Below are 19,954 nucleotides of genomic sequence, written 5' to 3'. Positions count from 1 at the left end.
AGTTGGGATCCTCCTCCTAGAGCGCTCCCATCGCGGGGCCTCGTGAGCCGTGGTCAAGAGCTCGCCTCTCATGCCAACACTGACCCCTCAGGGCCGGAGCGGCCACTGGCGCCCTGATCCTTGCAGAGTCGCACTAGCTCTCCCCCGCGTGCCCAACGACCGCCCATGGAGCAGCCTGGCCGGCAACTGCTACAACTTCAGAGGGTGGATGCTCCCGACGACGGGAGAGCGGGGCTGGTGTGGTGTTTCTTGGTCATTCCCATGTCCCACAATCTTGTGCGATTTCAAAATGACAGTGACAAGTTGCATTTCACAAGTATTTATTCAACAATTTGAGGGTGCTTAGAGATCCAGACTTTAGGAACTAATTCAATTCAGTAAGTGCCTCTTTCCTTGGGGGGCTGCACGGCTGGGAACATCAAGAGAAAACTCAGTATTTACTAGGCAGGCCCGCAGGTCGGAAGTAGTGGGGGGGGTGTCTCTACCACTCCAGCCCCATCTCTTGGCAAACTGGTCAGTTCTTGACTCTGCTGCCCTGTCCTATGAACCTCTGAACACCCTCTCTGGCATCACTGCAGTCAAGACAGACAAGAAGATCCATAACCAACCTGAGGACAATGGCTCCACACTCTGGACTCCCTTCAAGAGATGGCTGTGCTAGGAGCCCAGGAGCACCAGGGAAGAAAAGGCTGGTACTGATCCTGCCTGAGTAAGCACCTACTCAGCCCAGGATTCCACACTCATGCTGGATGAGCAGCACCAAGGGAGAGAGGGTGGGGTTCATGTATCACTGCCAACCGTTCCCAGTACTATACAGAGAAAAGAGGAAGGCTAGCAGGCAGTGTGCACAGGATGCAGAGGAGAGCCCCTCCTGAATGTCCAAAGCAGTCAAGCTACACTCATGGAGACCTCTGTTACCTGGCCACTTTAGCAGCCCAGGCTCCTCCTGGTCCCCTTTGGGCAGCATCATAGTTCCTTCTAGCATGGAAGTATTTGTCCGTGTCTTTCCAGTTGGCCTCTCTCATGTCAGAGTAAGCACACCACATGTCTCTAGTTCCTGGAGAGGGAGGAGAATGGTAAGGAAGATTGTGTTTAGGCAAAGCAGGGTGAAAACTTCTTTCCAACTCATCCCAATGACTTCAGTCTTTCACAAGCCAGAGAACTATGGCTTGGCATGAATAGTTCTTACTTCTCCATGTCTGTGAAGAGGCATATTTGGAGTGAGTTTTATTCTGAGGGATTCCTGTCTTAGCTCTGCTGTTATTGGTCTTTGGCTGCTCAAGAAAGCATATAGGGGAGAGATGATCTCTAGGAGGTGTTTCATCAGACGATAATGAAGCCCTCTCTGAAATGATCCAGGGAAACTTCTATATATTTTGTGAGCACCTGAGGCCTCTTCCCTTCCTCATCTCCCCTCTCTCCTTCCTTCATTACTTTCCTTTCTCTTATGTTCTCTTCCTTGAGAGACAGCATGCATCTCTACGACCCTGGATGACCTGAAACCCACAATTGTCTGCCTCAGCCTCCCAAATGCTACAGTCACCACTGCAGCCACAGCTCTCTCCCAGCACAGGCAACGGGAGAACCTGCTCTCCAGGCAGAGTGAGTGCAGCTCTGCCGTGAGGCCACGGATGCCCAGGGTCCACTGCAGCCTGGGCAGTTCCCAGCACCCCATCAGCAGGAGACAGCAGGGCGTTCTCCGACAGACTGAAACAAGCTGGATGACCAGAAACTCTAGGTGGCAAAGGAACCTAGGTTTAAATCTTCTGCATCCTCTACAAGAACAGGGAAGAGTGTTCACCATCTTGGTGGCTATGCAGGAAACCGAGAAAATGCACGTGGGATGTTCGTGGAAGATTCTCCATCTGTTATCTTCATCTCACTTCTCTGCCCCCCAGGGAGGTGCCACAAAGAGCAAAAGGTCTAAAGCAAGGACAGCAGTGGTGAGCGGTGCAGTGAAGGAATCAGACCCAGCTGACATCAAATGGGAAATACCTTCAGAAGTAACGAGTTAAGGAAAAAGGGCAAGGCCAATATCTAGGCTGATTTAACTTTTATTCTGCTGCGGCTGGTGGGATGTCTTTCCCTTGGTGACAGTTCCCTGCCCGTGTCTTGGCCCCAACAGACCTGTATTCCAGGTAAGTAAGTCATGGTCTTCTGCCGGTGGCAGAGGATCTGAAGCTTCCTTAAAGACAGCTGCCTTCCCCAACCCATGACCTGCCGCTCTCAGGTAGAGTGAGTGTGTGCTCATGAAGTCCTCGCTCTGTTCTGGCAGCTGTGTAGTGGACTCTGAGAAGCTGGCCAACCTGGGATAACATCTGTTCTTCTTTGGGTTTTTGTTAGATAGTTTATGTCTGCTGTTGAATCATCCGAGGTCTGCATCACCACCCTCCTGGTATGGACTGCGGCTCCGCACCACCACGAGCTTGGACAAGGGCCTAGGGGTTAAACACAAGACACACACACAGAGAGTCCGGGTCATTCGCCAAGAGGTGAATGTCAATTTATTTAGCTTTATCCAGAGTTAATATACCTTTCCCCTCAGTAACAGAAACCCCTCCAAGCCAGAGGGGGTTGGGGGAACTGGTGCCATGTGAGAACTTCTCTGCAGGCAGGTGGGCAAGAGGTGCGGGGCACTGGCAGACAGATGAGAGGGACCTTGGCGCCCTGAGCTCTCCCAGGCAGGTTGGGAAACTACCATTCCAAAGTAATACAAGGCCCTATGGCTAATTCACCAGGCTAGCAGAGCAGAGCACAGAATTTAGCAGGAAGCTTAGCTGGTTAGCCAAAACAGTCCTTGATTTGCATCCCAGGGAGCAAGGGAAGACAGGGGCCTATAGTCTGCTTTTGGCCTCAGATAGATGGGGCTCTTACACCACCAGGTTAATTTAAAAATTACTCTATTTTAACAAATAATGCTTCTTGGACAACGCCTTTTCACAGTGTGAAGTTCTCAATTAGCCTTTGTTGCTATCACTGTGTTTGAGGACTCTACTGGTTCTCCTCTTCCTCCCCTGGAACACTGTACACTTGGGATAAAGCTGATTAAATTCTGATACTGTGATAAGACAGGAACACAAAACAATAGTACAGGAATTTGCTTCAAAGTCATGAAGAAATAAGACACCATCAGCAGGCATGAGCAAGGCCCACAGGTTGTCAATTATGCTACAGTGGGTTCAGGCAGAAAGTGGCAAAGCACAGAACAGGAATGCTGGGAGATAACATCAGGAAACAGTTGTTGGAGACAGAGAAGCAGCACTAGGTGTTTGTGGTAGTTCACATATGACCCAGTTTCCATCTGGCAGTCGATTCTGACTTATGAGGCATTTGAGTTCAAGCTTGCCTGCTCTGCTTTTTCCAATAATCTTGAGGGCTGTGAGAGTCTTCTGATTTAGCCCATGGGAAAGAACATTTTGCCCATGAGAAAAGAACATTCTATCTACTGGAAAGAATATGGCTGATGCCAAACCTCAGGAACATCAGGACAGAAGGTAAGGCTGCTTCAGAGCAGCAAGCACGTTAGAGAGGAGGCTGCTCATTCAAGGACAAGAATGGTCTCATGCTTAGATACCGACTGACCATCTATACTGCATAATTTCTGCCTTTGCTTATAAGGTTGTCCTGGAATAAACTCTGGGCTGTTTGACTGTTTTGGCCTGACCAACTAGACCTTCCAATTCTGTCCCATGTTTCTGTTTCAGTTCCTTTCTTCTGATATTTCCTTAGCCTTAGAGTCCCCCCAATCCAGGACCCTACCTGACTTTGTAGCAGTGGATTCTACAGGTTTTTCTTTGTGAATTTATCTTATGAGGAAAGTCCAGTTAGGTCATTGGGGGACCACAGTTCATTTCGTATCTGCACCCCTTTGTTCAAAAGAAAAAAAGGTAGATGATGAGGGCATCACATTTGTTTCTCTGTTCTCAGGGACTGGTCTAGCAGCCTGGGGACAGTGTTCGCCCAGGAAGAAATAGCTCAGGGTTTTTTTTTTTATTTTTATTTTTTGCCTGGTATTGTTTCTAGAAAAGGGATGTGAATATTTCAAGATGTTGTAGACAAACCGTGTAAGCTAGAAGATGGTGAATCTTGGCCAGGAAGAAGGAACAGGCGTGGAGAACGGAAGTGAAGAGCTTTTTGTTGGACTGCAAACCACAGGGCAGTATGGCGGGTGAGGAGGACTTTGGTAAAGCGGTGCAGGGTGAAGCGAGTCAGTCAACGCTGGGCACCATGTTTGAGAATCTTTATCCTAGATTAGAGGATCTGGGAGTGATGCCTCCCAAAGGTTTGGCCTTTGTGTTAGTTATTTTGGACACCATGACATGAGAGCTATAAGGGGAAAAGCTGGCAAATGATTTCACTTCTTGGTCTTTAGCCAAGGCACTGCCAAGTCACATTTGGCTACTCCTTACATGGCTTATGTTCCTTGGGAAAGGGATTCTTTGGTGGCCTGGATGGGGCTGGCTTGACTCACATTGCTTTAGCAGTAGGCAATAGGCAGTAACCAGCACTTACAATCCCACAATCCCTGGTGGTGGCCCTGCTTGGGGAAGTGCACCACAGAGGACTTCATAAGAAACCAACCCTTTTTCTGTTCTGCTGCCATTTGGGTAGACATTTGTTGCCAGTGATTATGTGCTGACCTCCTCAGCCATTCTAGACTCGAACTTCCCACATGTCTACTCTTCCAATCCACCCTCCTCCTTCTCTTTTAATTTGGTTTTATTGTATCTTTTTTGGGGGGCTGGATGTATGTTCATGCACCACATGCATGTCTTGTGCCCATGGAGGTCAGAAGCTGGTATCAGTTCCCTGGAACTGCAGTTATGAATGGTTGAGAGCCAACATGTGAGAGCTGGGAACTGAACCCAGGTCCTTTGGAAAAGCAGCCATCGCTCTTAACTGCTGAACCATCTCTCTAGTTCCCAGCCTCTTCTTGATAGATTAGAAGACAAGTGAGTTATTTCCCAGACAGTAAGAAGAGCTCTTCGCACGAACTTGTTCTTTATTAACAGTTTAACTAACTCTCTGAGGATTTTATCCAGTGTGTTCTTATCACATTCACTCTCCATCCACAACTCCACTCTCACCTCCCTACCCACCTGACTTAAAGATCTCTTCCTTTTCCTCTTCATCAAGTCCAGTTCTTATGAGACAACTACTCTTGGGGATGGGGTCTCCCTAGAGCTTGGTCAACAGGGGTCATAGCATTAAAAAACTGACCCTTCCTCTCCTAGCAGCAATCAAATGCCAACGGGTTCTGAGCTAGGGATGGATTTCGTGCCCACTTAGACCCCTCCGTGCTGGGATTTTGTCTGCTCTGAGCTTGCACAGGTCTTGTTCATGCTGTCACGATGGCTGTGGGTTCTCCTGTGTAGCTGCCCTGTCATGTGTGGAAACCACTCCGTCCTGCAAGTCACCCACCACCTTCACTTCCCCCTTTCTTTCGGCTTCTATTCTAAGAGATGCTTGAGTGTTGGGGGATGGAGTGTGATAGGTATGTCCACCTACACTTTTCTTTATTGTTCATTTTATAATCACACAAAGTTACCCTTTGTTCATTTATAATGTGTCTCCATGGGATGGGATCTCAGGAGAAGGCCGCTGTCTGCCTTGTATTGCTATCATCCAGACACCTCTCTCAGTTCCTTTAGCAGGTGGTGAATAAATAAAGAGAGAGATGAGTGCATTCTGCAAGCTTATTTACTTAAAGGTGAAACTGGAGGGAATTTTAAAGGACTGCAAATGTTTGAGAGAAGCATGCCATTTTGGAATAAACACAGACTGAGGCACAGTGCATTGCATCACTCCAGCACATGCAGGAACAGCCCACATCAGACCCAGCACCAACTTACTGTAAATGAGCCCAACAATGAGTTATTGCCTGCAAGTTTGGAAGGAGTCCACAGATAATGAACTTGTGTCTAGATGTAGGACAAAATGTCCTCTGAGTGTGAGCCTGAATTCTTCTTAACTAGAAATTTCAAAATGTGGAACCTGGGAAATTTAAGAATTATGCAATGTTTTCTTTAGCAGCCAAGTTTGTATTTCTGCTGATGAGCCCTTTTTCCTTGTTTCCTACAGCTGAGAGGACAAAGAGGCTCTGCTTGTTTTGAATCCTGGAGAATTAATGCAAGAAGTTGAGCCAGCCCCAGAGCCCTAAGGTCTGTGAGGAGGCAGGAGCACAGGCTCTCAGTCCCAACCTCTCCTTACCTCTCACTCCTGCTTCGTGCACATGGAAAGGACCGAGGGAGTGGAGGGGACTGCTAGAACACAATGCTTGAGGGGCGCCTGAGAGCCGACCTGCCATTTGAGTTAACAGGGACTGCAGGGACTTTCAGTAGCTGACAGGAGCAGAGTTGTCCTTCTGTGAGGAAAAAGGTAGTTGTGGAGCTAGATCTCTTCGTGTGCATTCAAGTGCCCAGAAAAGGACAAACAGATCTCCTCAGCCCTCAGGAGGCTGCATAGAGGTCGCATAGCAGCCTGCTAGCAGACTCCATGCCCTGCCTGACACACAGGAGTGTGGTGAAGGGGTTCTGTGGACAGTCCCTGACACCCTGGTGCTTGCTCCTCATCTTGGTATTTAGGAAGGATGGAACCGTCCATATCATCAGAATTTGAAGGGTATCGGCAGTGTGCCAGGCAGATAGGGTGATATTCTGTTCACCTCTGCCACTTGTTCACCCTGGTTGGAAAGACCACTAAGTTTTGAGTGAAGACATTGGCGAGGTGAGGGGATCAACACCTTACCCCGGGAGCAGATGCAGCTGCTCCTCTTTCCAGGAATAACCTCCATCGCTGAGGGCACCGGTGGGAAGGTGAAATTCCTGCCAAGAGCAGTCATGCACACCATTTCTGCAGAGACTCCCAGGTCAGCCTGAATAGGAGTGCCCCAGACTCCACTGAGGCCCTGGCAAAACTCCCTTCCTATGACACTCCTGTCCCTTAGTTAAGACTGGGAGGCCTGGTGGCAAGACACCTCTAAGTCCCTTGCATGGGAAGCCCAGAGCCCTCACTTCCCCAAGTGTCCCAACAGCCAACTAGCTCCTATGGTGGGAGGGGCACCTTACAGCAGACCTGACACTGGAGCTGAAACAGGACTGCAGGAATTTCCATAGCCACCGTGACCCAGTGTTAGGAACAGAGAAGAGAATTTTACCTTCGCAGCCAAACTAGTGTCGGGAAAACAAAGGCACGTGGTGGTGAAGCCTCCTGAGCCAGCACTCTAAACTGGCTCTGTTTCGGTAGCACATGACGTTTTTCAGACTACGTTCCTCTGCACTTGGTGCATCTGTATCACACCCTCTTCTCCCAAGGTTCAGAGACCATTGCAAAAGAGGAAACAGAAAGACTGCAAGATCCAGACATGGTGCCTGACTGCAAGGAAGCTCTTTTCCAGACACAGCCCCTGCTTGCACATATGGCCTCACAGAGTAGCAATATTAACAGCATGCTCAGTATCGGCACGCGCTCAGACCAGACAACATCTCCAGACAATTGATAGCCGCTGGGAGAGGAAGAGTGGCTTTTCTTTAAGGGTTCAGGCCCTACTAAGTCAGCCATGCTGTGGTGAAAGGCCACACACCCAAGGGTATATGAGCAGAACAAATTAGGCTTGGTGGGTTAAAATAATCCAAGAGAACACAAAGGTGGGTTGATAGAGAAGGCAGGGTTGACCTGGGAGGAGTTGGGGGAAGAGAATTATTGTGTTTGCTGTCCCTGTAATAAACACCATGACTGGCGTGGCCTGAACAAAATTGGTTCCATAAGGTCACACATTTGCATGCTTGCTCCACAGTTGGTAGAATTGTTTGGAACGTGTTAGGAGGTGTGTCACTGTTGGATGGGTTTTGAGATTCAAAAGCCCACACACCATTCCCAGTGAGTGCACTCTGTGCTCTCTCTCTCTCTCTCTCTCTCTCTCTCTCTCTCAACATGTATGCTCTAGGCTACTTCTCCAGCACCGTCATGGTCAGCCTGCGCCATGCTCCACACTGTGACAGACTCACACTCTGAACTGTAAGTGAGCTCTCAATTAAATGCTTTCTTCTATAATTTGTCTTGGTCATGGTGTTTCGTCACAGCAATAGAAAAGTAACTAAGACAATGACCAAAAGAAGCTTGTGGTGGAGAGAGTTTACATGGCTTGTAGGTTACATACAGTTTTTCCTCCGGGGAAACTAAGGCAAGAACTCGAGGTGGTAACTTGGCATCAGAGGCACGGAGGAATGCTGCTTACCAGATTATTCTCCATGGCTTGTTCAGCCCACTTTTTTCTGTCTGTCTTTGTTTTTTGCTTTTGTTTTCAAGATAGGGTTTCTCCATGGAGACCTGGCTGTCCTAGAACTCACTCTGTAGACCATTCTGGCCTTGAACACAGAGATCCACCTGCTGCTGACTCCTGGGGGCTGGGATTAAATGCATGCAGCACCACTGCCCTGCTCAGCCCCACTTTCTTATATAACCCAGTATCACCTGCCAAAGGACAACACTGTCCCAGGGGCCTATGACCTCTGACACCAACCATTAATCAAGAGAATGCCCTACAATGCAAGGCAAAGTGACCCACACTTTAATCCCAGCATTTAGGAAAATATTTGTGAGTTTGGAGACAACCTAATCGATACAGTCAGTCCTAAACCAACCAGGGTTACATAGTGAGAATTTGCTTTGAAAGAAAGAAAAAGTAAAAGAGAGAGAGAAACTCAATTCTCAATTGAGGCCCCACTTCCCAGGTAATTCTAGCTTGTGTCAATTGAGAAAAGGTCAGTTAGGATGAAATGATAGGATAATGTAAATTATTGGAAATTCTCAAGGAAATAATAAACAGTGAGGGGAAAGAGAATACATTTCAGTCTGCTCCTCTAGCTTTATCAGACATGCTTTCACACACTCACACACACACACACGCATGCACGCACACACACTTTCTTCTTGAACATACTCAAAAACAACTAAGACAGACCCATTATATTAATAAGATATATTTATTGAGTATAATATAAAGGATCTGAATGATAAGAGCCATTATCTTAGTTTAACTGGAACCATGTTTTCTTGGCAGTGCACATAAGTGTGCATCTTTCAGGCTTTGATTTTCCACACTTTAAAGAAATACAGTGTGCCACCTCTACATGGTATGTTTCTGATAACCTTCCCTGTGAGAAAACAGTGTGTGTGTGTGTGTGTGTGCGGCACGCACGCAGGAGCACATGCCTTATTGTGACACAGGATATCATGTATCCCAGGCTAGCCTCAACTTACAATACAACCAGGGCTGGCCTTGAGAGTCTGGTCTGTCAGCCTCTACCCACCCATGTGCCAGGAATCTAAGTGTGCACCATCACCAGGTTTATACAGCTCTAGGGAAACCTCTAGGGATTCATGACCACTATGCAGGCACTCCTGAACTGGCATCTACCTGTGGTCCCCAGTGCAGTGTCTAGGTTAGGATTCCTATGGGTAGGATGAGGCTTTCTTAAAGCAGTGTTCTCTATATGAGAAGAGGCCACAGATGACAAGGTCTGGAGTCAGACTGTGCATAGGACGTGACTGATGAGGCAGAGTGGCATCACTACACAGAAGAGCCTGGGAACAACGATGACAAAAACAGAGAGGCCCGGGAATGACCAGAAGATGTTGGGGGTTGGGACACACATCAGATCTATATCAAGGAGGAAACTGATGGTCAGCACAGCAAGGTTCGCCTCAGAGAAAACTCTACTTCTGAGGAGCCTGGCAAGTTTGGCAATGCTTGGCTATCACAGGCCTTCTTGAAAGAGGAAGCTGGTGTGGGAAAAGCTAGAGCAGATTTGGTGAGGTTGTGTAAGGGTCCTTCGTGGTTTTAGCTAGAGCCCCGTGGTCACAGATCCTCCTCTACTCATCCTCTATGTGATACACAGCAATTCCTCCCAGAAAGTATTTCTGAGAATTCTCTATTTCCTTCCACAAGTTCAATCAGCAGAGTATTTGTTGGCCATCTCTAGCTTCTCTGTGGTTTGTGGACACTGAGCCCAAGGACATCCTATCACAGGGAGGGGAATGTAGCTCACAGCCTAGTTCCCTAATGCAGCTAGTGTAGCAGGCTCAGAGCTTCTCAAGCAGAGCCTGGGGTCCCGAGTGATTAGGATTTTTGTCACTTTGGCCCCATTGATTGGCTTTGTGGCTAGCCTCCAGGCTTTCCAATCCATGGTACCTCATTCCAAAATAATAGCAGTTTAGGCCCTGAAAACATTTCCTGCTGGTGTTGACATCCAAGGAACTCTGACATGGCAGGAATCCTTGAGTGAGACAGCCCGGCCTACAAGGTCTCTCCTCAAGCTCTCCCCTCTTCTCCTAATCAGCAATGACCCAGACAACACTGGAGGAAAGAGAAAATATCAATCCCTTGGGCCATGGCCTCACCTTGCTTCTCCTTTCATATGTATCCATATAACAGGGCTGTGTGTGTGTGTGTGTGTGTGTGTGTGTGTGTGTGTGTGTGTGTTTTATGGAGATACAGGGTGTTGTAAAAGGAGCAGCAGGCTGCTTTTAGTCCCGCCCGGCTCCTGGCCGGCTAGCTTTACCTGAAATAATTATACAGAAACTGTATTCATTTAAACACTGCCTGGCTCATTAGCTCTAGTCTCTTCTTGGCTAACACTCACATCTTAATTAACCCATTTATAATAATCTGTATCACCACGTGACTGTGGCTTACCAGGGTGAGTCTAACCTATGTCCATCTGGGACAGGAGAGCCATGGTGTCTGCCTGACTCTGCTTTCTTTCTCCCAGCATTCTGCTCGGTCTACTCTGCTTATCTAAGCTGCTGACCTATCAAAAGGCCAAGGCAGTTTCTTTATTTGACCAATGAAAGTTATAGACAGAAGGCCCTCTTACTCCAACAGGGTCCCTGTGTGAAGATGGATTTGAGACACAATATTGGTTTTCACATTTTCTTTGTTGGGGATGCATCTTTACTTTCCATCCTTTCCCTCCCTTTCTGGCTCTCCAGACCACCGAGACCCAATAGGAGAGGCCAAAGGTAGGAATAGTGACAGGCATGAAGGAGCAGGACCATTACCTGATTATTGTAGCATCTCAGATGCCCCCAGCTCCCCTTCATGGGTCCTCAAAGTTCCCCTGTGCAGAGAAGTATCTATGAGTTTTGATAATTGGCTTCTCGATGGTCTCAACAGGCTCTTCACAATCCACAAGTCCCTACAAAGGCAGGGAAGCTATAAAGTGATCCTGGGGTCATTGGAGAAATGGAGGGATGCAAACTTCCTGCAGATTTCCACATTTCACCCCTTGGCAGCATAATCCTTTGAAATGTCCATGGAGGTGCATGTATGTCCCTGGGGAGGGCACTGTCCCATGGAATAGACTGGACTGGGCTTATTGTCAGGTCCTGAGTCCTGGGCTGTGTCTTATATGCATCTGTGTGTGCTCTGCACAAAGCAGAGCTGGGATGCTCAAGTAAGAGGGCTAACAGGGGACAGTGGCATCCCTGTGTCTGATCCAAGGACAGTTTGTGCAATGAGTGGAGACAGAGAAAGCACTTTCACCACAGCCCCAAGAAAACATAAACAGGAGTGTGATTTAATAAATTTTCATTGTGGTGACACATTCCATGGCAAGCAATTAGGGAAGAGGAGGTGCCAGGTGAGCCTTTCCCAGGTTGAGAACAAGTTTCATGATTTTTTTTTTAAATCAGAATGCAAGTGAGAGACATCATTTGATAGAATTCACTTAGAGGGGGTTTTGATTAATGGAAAGGGAGCTTATAAGGGAGGAGAGGAGAGGGGAGGGGCAATTGACCTCTAGGGACAGAGGTGGCAGAGGTGAATAAAGAGGCAGAAATAGAGGTAGGAGAAACAGAGAGACAAGCAGAAAGGCAAAGAGAGAGAAAGAGGATGGGAGGTGGGCAGGGCCCTTTAAGAGGGAACACAGTGAATGTGCACAGCAGGTGCTTTAGTGGCTGCAGCTGAGGACAGATCCTGTCAGGACCCCAAGGACAGGCCAGAACAGATGCCTGAGTACTAACTGTAGGGCGACAGGACCTTTCTGCCATGGAGCAGTTGGTCTCTCTTTTACATTATTGGGAAGAGTGTCTTTGAGCTCCAACAAGCCTTAGAAGAATCCTTCTTGCTCAATCATTTCTGTAAATAAACAGTCACAGGCTGGAACTGTAGTTCCATACTTGAGTGCTTGTCTAGCATGTGTGAGACCCTGAGTACAATATCCACCATCAGAAAGGAAGGAAGGAAGGGAGGGAGGGAGGGAGGGAGGGAGGGAGGAAGAAAAAGAAAGAAGGAAGAAAAGGAAAGAAGGAAGGGAGAGGGGAGAAAGGCAAGAGAGAGCCAGCATATTGAGTAAAGTGCCTCCTTTGCCATAATAGTTCTTTTTCTAAATTACCCAAAATGCTTGTGTTTTGGCAAGTTTTTCTACCTCCCTGCTCTAATTTCCCAGGATGACACACTGCAAACTCTAAGCTGAAATGAACCCTTTCTTCCCCCACTTATTTTTGGCTATGGTGTTTTGTCCCACCAATAGAAACCCAAGCCTGCTTGTGGCTGCTCTTTGTTAGAGTTTTTCTTACACAGTTAGGGTTCAGCACAGGAAAGGAAACCACTCACATTCAGAGTGGATTATGACAAACTGACATGTAAACTAACAAACCCACTCAGTTCACATTAAATCTGTATAAATATTTGCCAGTTGAATACAAGGAATGACATACTTCAATGTTTAAATATTTCCTCCTACAATGTATGATTAAAATGACAAGTAGCTGTGAGGTCCTTGGCCCAGAAAAAGGCCCTGCTCCTGTACTGAGGAAATCCATCTGGAGTGAACCTTCATTCAGCAATAGATGGAGATAGAGACAGAGACCCACATCGGAGCACTGGACTGAGTGCACAAGGTCCAGTTGAAGAGCAGAAGGAAGGAGAAGATGAGCAAGAATGTCAGGACCATGGCAGGTTGGTCCACACACTGAGGCAATGTGCCTAATCTAATGGGAGCTCACCAAAGCCAGCTGGACTGGGGCTGAACGAGCATGTGATCAAACAGGACCATCTGAATGTGGCCGACAAGGGAGGCTGACTGAGAAGCCAATGATAATGTCACTGGGATTTGTCTCTACTGCATGTACTGGCTTTTTGGGATCCTAGTCTGTATGGATGCACACCTTTCTAGGCCTGGATGGAGGGTGTGGGCCTTGGACTTAGAAATGAAGGGGGAGGGCAGAGCATGAGTTGGAGTGGGAGGAGGAGAGGAAGTGGAAATTTTGAATGGCATTATTCATAAAGCAATAAAAAATAAAATGATAAGTAGTAGTCAACTCAGGTGGTACATTAATCCAAGCCCACATTTAAGAGAATAAGCCAACATCTAGGAAGGAGGTTCATGAGTTCAAGGCTAGTTTGGGCTACATAGTGAGGACCTGTCTCAAAACAAATATTAGAAAGCAAAAAGCAATCAGGTGTGGTGACTCACACCTTCAATGCCAGCAGTCAGGAGACAGTGCCAAGTAGATATCTGAGTTCCAGGCCATCCTTGTCTCTAGAAGAAGTTCCAGAATTGCGAGAGCTACACATAGAAACTATATCTCAAAAGAAAATAAAACAAAACAGGCAAATATCACCATTTGTCTATATCATATAGTACAAGAATCAGTTCAAGCCATGAAATTACTTTTCAGAGATAAGAGTAGATCTCTCTCTCTCTCTCTCTCTCTCTCTCTCTCTCTCTCTCTCTCTCTCTCTCCCTGCCTTCCTCCCTTCCCCCTTCTCTCTCCCTCTCTGCTGGAGACCTAGATAGCTGATGGATTCAGGCTCTCATTGGCTTAGTTGATGCCCAGTCACAGAAGAGGACAATCTACTGAGTTCAGGAATTAAAATGCTATTCTCATCAAGAAAGGAATAATATTAAAGAGATTATCCCAGCAGGCAGACAGTTCTGACCTTTGCTAACAGAGAAGACATAAAGGCAGACTGTTTCTTCCTGAGAAAAGTATTATTAAATATGTTTGAGAGTGTTCAAGCAAGATCTTGGTTTGAATACCAAAGACCCTGAAATAAAATAAAAAGGACACAATGACCAGGGAGGTAGCACAGCTGGTAAGGGGCTTGGAATGCAAGCATTAGAAACTGAGTTCAATCCCCAGGACCCAGGTGAAAAAAATCATATATGTAGGTGAAAGACAGGAAACCCAGAACTGAGAAGGAAGAGGCAGACTGATCCAAGGAGCTCCGTAGCATGATTAATAAAAACCCAGAGACAGATATTGGGGTTCAACCTGAAAGTCAGAAAGCAAGACAGCCAGTCACTAGCTATTACCTCTACCTCATTCTGAAAATGATGATTCTGCCTCCAGCAATCCTCAGATGTTACTGTGTCTGAGAGCTGTCTCCTCCCATCTTATATTCCTCTCTAGGGCTGTGAATAAAGGCATGTACCTCTACCACTCAGGTTCTATGGCAAACTAGTGTGGCTACTGGGATTAAAGGTGTGTGTCACCACTGCCTCATCTGTAAGGCTCACCAGAGGACTTGTTTTCCTTTCTGATCCTCAGGCAAGCTTTACTTATACAAATGACATATCACTATATTTTCCCCTTTTGTCAAAAATAAAATGGAAGGCTATAACTAATTAAGAAAAATTATATACAATAAGTACAATGACTGTATATAAGATATACAGGAAATAAATAAATCAAAAATGTCTAGTCCATTTGCATTTGACAAACTCAGAGAAGATACTCCATACCTATCGTATCTTGGTGAGTCCAATGTCCTGAACCTAATTTACTTTCTATCATAACTTGCTTTCTGTATCAGGTAAACAAGGAAAACTATAACTACAATTATTTTGTCTTCAACTCCCTCAGAGACCATGAAGGAAAATTTAAGAATAAAACACTCATATTCCCAAAAAATGAATTATGAATATTTGTCTTTGTTTAGTGTGTTGGTTAAAAGTTCTGATGGATAATGGTCAAGAAAAAAAGCTAAACAAAAGGGATTAGATTCAGTGTCCTGCTTTGAAAAGAAAAAAAGGGAACTGCTGTGGGATAATGATTTGAACACTGTAAATATCTGTCACTTCATATTGGTTTAAGAAAATGCTCCTTGACCAGCACCAAGGCTGGACATATAGATTGGGCAATGAGACTAACAGAATTCTGGGGAAAAAAAAAAGGCAGAGACGCAGTCACACCAGCCAGATGCAGAGGAAGCAAATAAGAATGCCCCACTGAGAAAAGGTACCAGGTTGTGTGGCTAAACATAGAAAAGAGTTATGGGTTAATTTAGGTTGTAAGAGCTAGATAGTAATATGCCTGAGCTAATAGGCCAAAGTGTTTATAATTAATATATGCCAATGAAACATTCAGAATCAATGTTTCATTGATTCTGAATGGCTACATGACCAGGCAGGAGAAAAACTACCATCTACAGGATTCACTGTCAAGAAAGAATGCCAAAAAAGATCTGGAAGTCTGGAGAGTTCCAAACCACTTAGAAGCTAAGGCATGGTCACAGGAGACCACTTCCCAGATATAACCCCAGTAGCACAAACACTGAGAGAAACAATTAATAAATGAGACATCCTGAAACTGAAAAGTTTCTGTAAAGCAAAGGACATAGTCAACAAGACATGATCTTCACCATGAAGAAAAGATTTTCAACAACCCCACATCAAACAGACGGCTGATCTCCAAAATATACAAAGAACTCAAGAAACTGGTATTCAAAAGAACAAACAATCCAATAAAAAAAATACAGTACAGACCTAAACAGAGAACTCTCAGTACAGGAATCTAAAATGCTGAAAGACACATAAGGAAATGCTCAACATCCTTAGCCATCAGAGAAATGCAATTCAAAACAACTCTGAGATTCCATCTTACACCTGAAAGAATGGCCAAGATCAAAAACACTGATGACAACTTATGCTGGAGAGGTTGTGGGGTAAAGGGAACACTCCTGCATTGCTGGTGGGAATGCAAGCTGGTACAGCCCCTTTGGATGTCAGTGCAGCGAATTCTCAGAAATTAGGAAATGACCTTTCTCAAGACCAAGTAATACCACTTTTGGGTATATATCCAGAGGATGCTCAATCATGCCACAGGGACATGTGCTCAACTATGTTCATAGCAGCATTGTTTGTCATAGCCAGAAACAACCTAAATGCCCCTCGACCAAAGAATGGACATGGAAAAGGTAGTACATTTACACAATGGAGAACTACACAGCAGAAAAAAATAATGACATCTTCAATTTTGCAGGCAAATGGATGGAGCTAGAAAACATCATTTTGAGTGAGGTAACCCAAACTCAGAAGGACAATTATCACATGTACTTACTCATAGGTTGTTCTTAAACATAAAGAAAAGAAAACCAGCCCACAAATCTCAATCCCAGAGAACCTAGAAAACAATGAGGTCCCTAAGAGAAACATACATAGATTTAATCTACATGGGAAGTATAAAATGTATAAAAAGACTTCAGGAGAGGGTTGAATGGGAAGGAGAGAGGGGAGCAGAGAAAAATGTAGAGCTCAATTAAAATCAATTAAAAAAGGAGAAAAGAAGAAGACATACTTTTAACACCTTAAGTGTTTTCATTAATATTTGCTATGACTAAAAACAAAAAGCTGTATTCTCTAAATGCTTATTTCTTTCAAAGAACCAACATCATTTTCTATTGTATCTTAAAACCAGTTTTTGAAGGAACCATATAATTATGTTGACGACATCCACCATTCTGTCTCTACTCCTTTCCTGACCCACCAACCTTCTCTACTGGCCCAACTTTCTATTCTCACTGATAGAACTCCACCTAATTCTCACCAAGTATCAGGGACAAAGACTAAGTGCTGGAAAAAGTGGACTGACCATAAGGAAACAGTGTCTTCGGGACACAACAGGTTAGATGTACATGTGAACTCACAGCCATTGTGATAGCACTCACAAGACTGAGCCATGCAAACTCAATCCAGCCAAACTCTCAGTGTGGAGACATGAAGTTAAGATGAAGTCCTACCTCTGGCTGTAAAGCTACTGGTAACTGATAGCTGTGGGAGAGGGAGATTCAGTTTTATTTAAGGGTGTGGCCCCTAGTAGGCTGACTAAACTCCAGTGGATGGTCAAATACCCAAGAGTATATGGGCTGTGCAAATTTCACTTACTTCTTGTATTAAAACTACAAGAGGGCTGGAGAGATGGATGTCTCAGTCCTTAAAACCTAGGCTCACATCAGAAAACTAAGAGTAAAAAACTACAACAATATATCGATATTTAAATAAGTATCAATCAAATGACTTCTAAATGTCAGTCTGGGAATACGTGAGCTCCTGAGCACAGGAAATCGTGGCCCTATACATGAACTTGTGAAAGAACATAGTTGCCAAGTACTTTGGAATTTAATTTATATAAACTTTACCTTTGAAGTCTCTTCAATGTCATCCCAGGTTCCAGGAGGGCAGCTGCTATCTCAGGGACATCACTAAGACCAGCATGGTGGAGAGCTGTTTTCCCATTGTTGTCTTTCCAGTTTGGATCAGCACACTCCTGCAGCAAGAAGATGATGACGTCTCTTTCCATTTCCTGTACAGCCTGTGCATATTGTAAAAAGAAGAAACAGTGTCATTTCAAAGAATTCAATATAGGCATTTCATAGCTTTCACTATGATACATGTGATTTATTTTATATACATGAACTACCTTTATTAAAGGAGTCATGTTCTTGTTAGTGGCATTAATATCACAGCCAGACATCACAAAGAACCAAACTAGCTCAAGGTGTCCGTAGAAGCATGCGGAGTGCAGGGCTGATCTGTGGGAACAAGAGGCATTTTTCTTGAAAGTATAGGCTACTATGTTAGCATTAATTACACAACATGCAATTCCTCTGACTCCCCACAACAATCGATATTTAACTGTCTTCCAAACATTATGTTCATTTGCTCTTATTATTCACTGTATTAGAAAACACTCTTTCTAAAACTTTTGTGGCCATGGGAAGAAAACCCATGGGTGTCACAGGTTAGGTCGCTCACCTACTTCTAACTAGAGCCAAGTCTCTGGCCCAGAGCAGCCTTTATCAACAGAGAGAACATGAAATTTGGGTTGAACTCTTACTGACCCCGCATCCTGCTCTAAGCTGCAATATCACCAGCTATCCCTTAGTCCATGAGATCAGTGATTTCCTCATCCTTTAAATGGGGAACAAAACGACAACTCCCCTCCTAGTGTATTATGATATATCAGTGAGAATCTGCAACCACTGGATGGACTTTTGCACACCAGTTTAACATGGTAGACATTTAAATGATTAATATTATAGTGTCATAAACATTTCAAGTAAATGACAATCAATTATCTACTTTGCAAAGATTTCCAAGGTTATTTATAAACTTCAGAGAGACTAAACGCTGTTTGTTTGTTTTTATTTAAATTGAGACAGGATCTGCTCTGTTAAGAAAATTACCTTTATTAATGGACTTCATATGGCATGGTGCTCAATTTAAGATTCTCTTTTTCTCACATTTTAGCTCACCTCAGATTGGACTGTCACTGACAATTCATAATGTACAACAATGACTGCTAACACTTAAAAGCTGTTTTCGTACACAAGGTAGAACATCGTCATGCAGACCATGGCACATTGCACTGAGATGTGACATACATGCCTGGCATTCCTAGGCTTTCAAGATGGATTTTAATAAATGCTAATTCTAAATGTATGAAAGATAAGAGCTGTGGGCTTGAGAATCTTTATTTTGCTTTTTATAAACTTTAAGAAAAAGGAAACTTGTGTTCAAATAAGTAAGTGTGCCTTAGTTTTGACAATAGCTAAATTCATAGAATATATAGAAATCAGATATTTGCTATGCTTAATGTCACTATCTAGTAGCAGTTTCACAAGAGAGATTTAGAACACTGTGGACCACCTTGATTTGAGTTTGAACTGGAAAAGCAAGATAAGCTTGCCGCTTTGTCAGTTATGAAACTTCTAGTAAGCTTTTTAGAATACTCTGTTCTTCCGTGGTGTCCCTGATCATGGGGAGGGAGTATAGTAGAGATCTTTCATTTGTGGCTGAGCATTCCACTGTCATTTACTTTCTGTATTGTGAACAATTGTGAGTTTCTCTGTTAACCACGCTACACTCCACAAAAGCCTGATGAGACTGGAGATCTGAACTATTACATGAGAGTAAACATAACAACTTGCTGGCAGCTTGGGACTCTGTCCATTTATTATAACAGTAGTAGGTTCACCCATAGTGCCAGCAAACTCTACAATTACTGGCTGATGATCAGATTTACAGTACTTTTTTAGTTAAATTAATTTTTAATATTAAATAGTAAGACACTCACACACATGAATATACAGATAGTTTGGAAAAAACATGAAAGTCCTTTACGGAACAAAGAGATAGCCAGCATGAGATCCAACAATCACACTCCTGGGTAAAGATTCAAGAGACACAGAACCAGAAGCTCAAAACTGTTTCACGTTCCCAACGCTGTGCCATTCATAATAACCAAGGAATGGGAATCACCACACGTCTGTCCGCTGGTGAATAGGAAAGACATGGAACAGCAACACACTGGGAAACTCCTCAGCCATCTCAACCTCTCATTTCAAAATGAGACACAGTGCTGGATTTCAGCAAATACGGAACATGCTCTCTTCATGAATAGCAGGAATTTATAGCTAAAATTGTGCTTTCTAGTAACATCCCTCTTAATCTTGATCATCACAGTGATAACTGCTGCATCACGTGTCAGTTCTAATGCAGATGTGCAGGGTAAAATCTGGGTTCTTTATAGACTGGAAATGGTAGTGGGAGGTCTGAATCCCCACCAGAAACCATAGTGCAACAGGGCTCACACTATTTCTACTGTCAAAGACATAGAGAGACAGATCATGAGAGAGAATAGGCTAAAGGGAGAATACACAAAAGTC

General features: G+C 44.7%; 1 protein-coding gene across 1 annotated transcript in view; it reads right to left on the bottom strand.

Annotated features, from left to right (window-relative positions):
* Nucleotides 1–2,036: 2,036 nt before the first annotated feature.
* LOC148118213 (uncharacterized) overlaps nucleotides 2,037–19,954 on the bottom strand; it is a 52,969-nt gene continuing 35,051 nt past the window's right edge. Inside the window, exons 4-6 of the mRNA XM_087901363.1 lie at nucleotides 17,426–17,598; nucleotides 11,062–11,198; nucleotides 2,037–2,438 (exon numbers count right to left, since the gene is read on the bottom strand). Of these exons, the coding sequence (XP_087757489.1) occupies nucleotides 11,066–11,198; nucleotides 17,426–17,598 (306 nt within the window). The 3' untranslated portion in view covers nucleotides 2,037–2,438; nucleotides 11,062–11,065. The remainder of the gene's footprint in view (nucleotides 2,439–11,061; nucleotides 11,199–17,425; nucleotides 17,599–19,954) is intronic.

Source organism: Myodes glareolus, chromosome 24 (genome assembly GCF_982192425.1).
Source record: "Myodes glareolus chromosome 24, mMyoGla1.1, whole genome shotgun sequence".
NCBI classification, from domain to species: domain Eukaryota; kingdom Metazoa; phylum Chordata; class Mammalia; order Rodentia; family Cricetidae; genus Myodes; species Myodes glareolus.
Note: the sequence above shows the minus strand (reverse complement) of the source record. Positions and strands in the feature narration are given on the sequence as shown.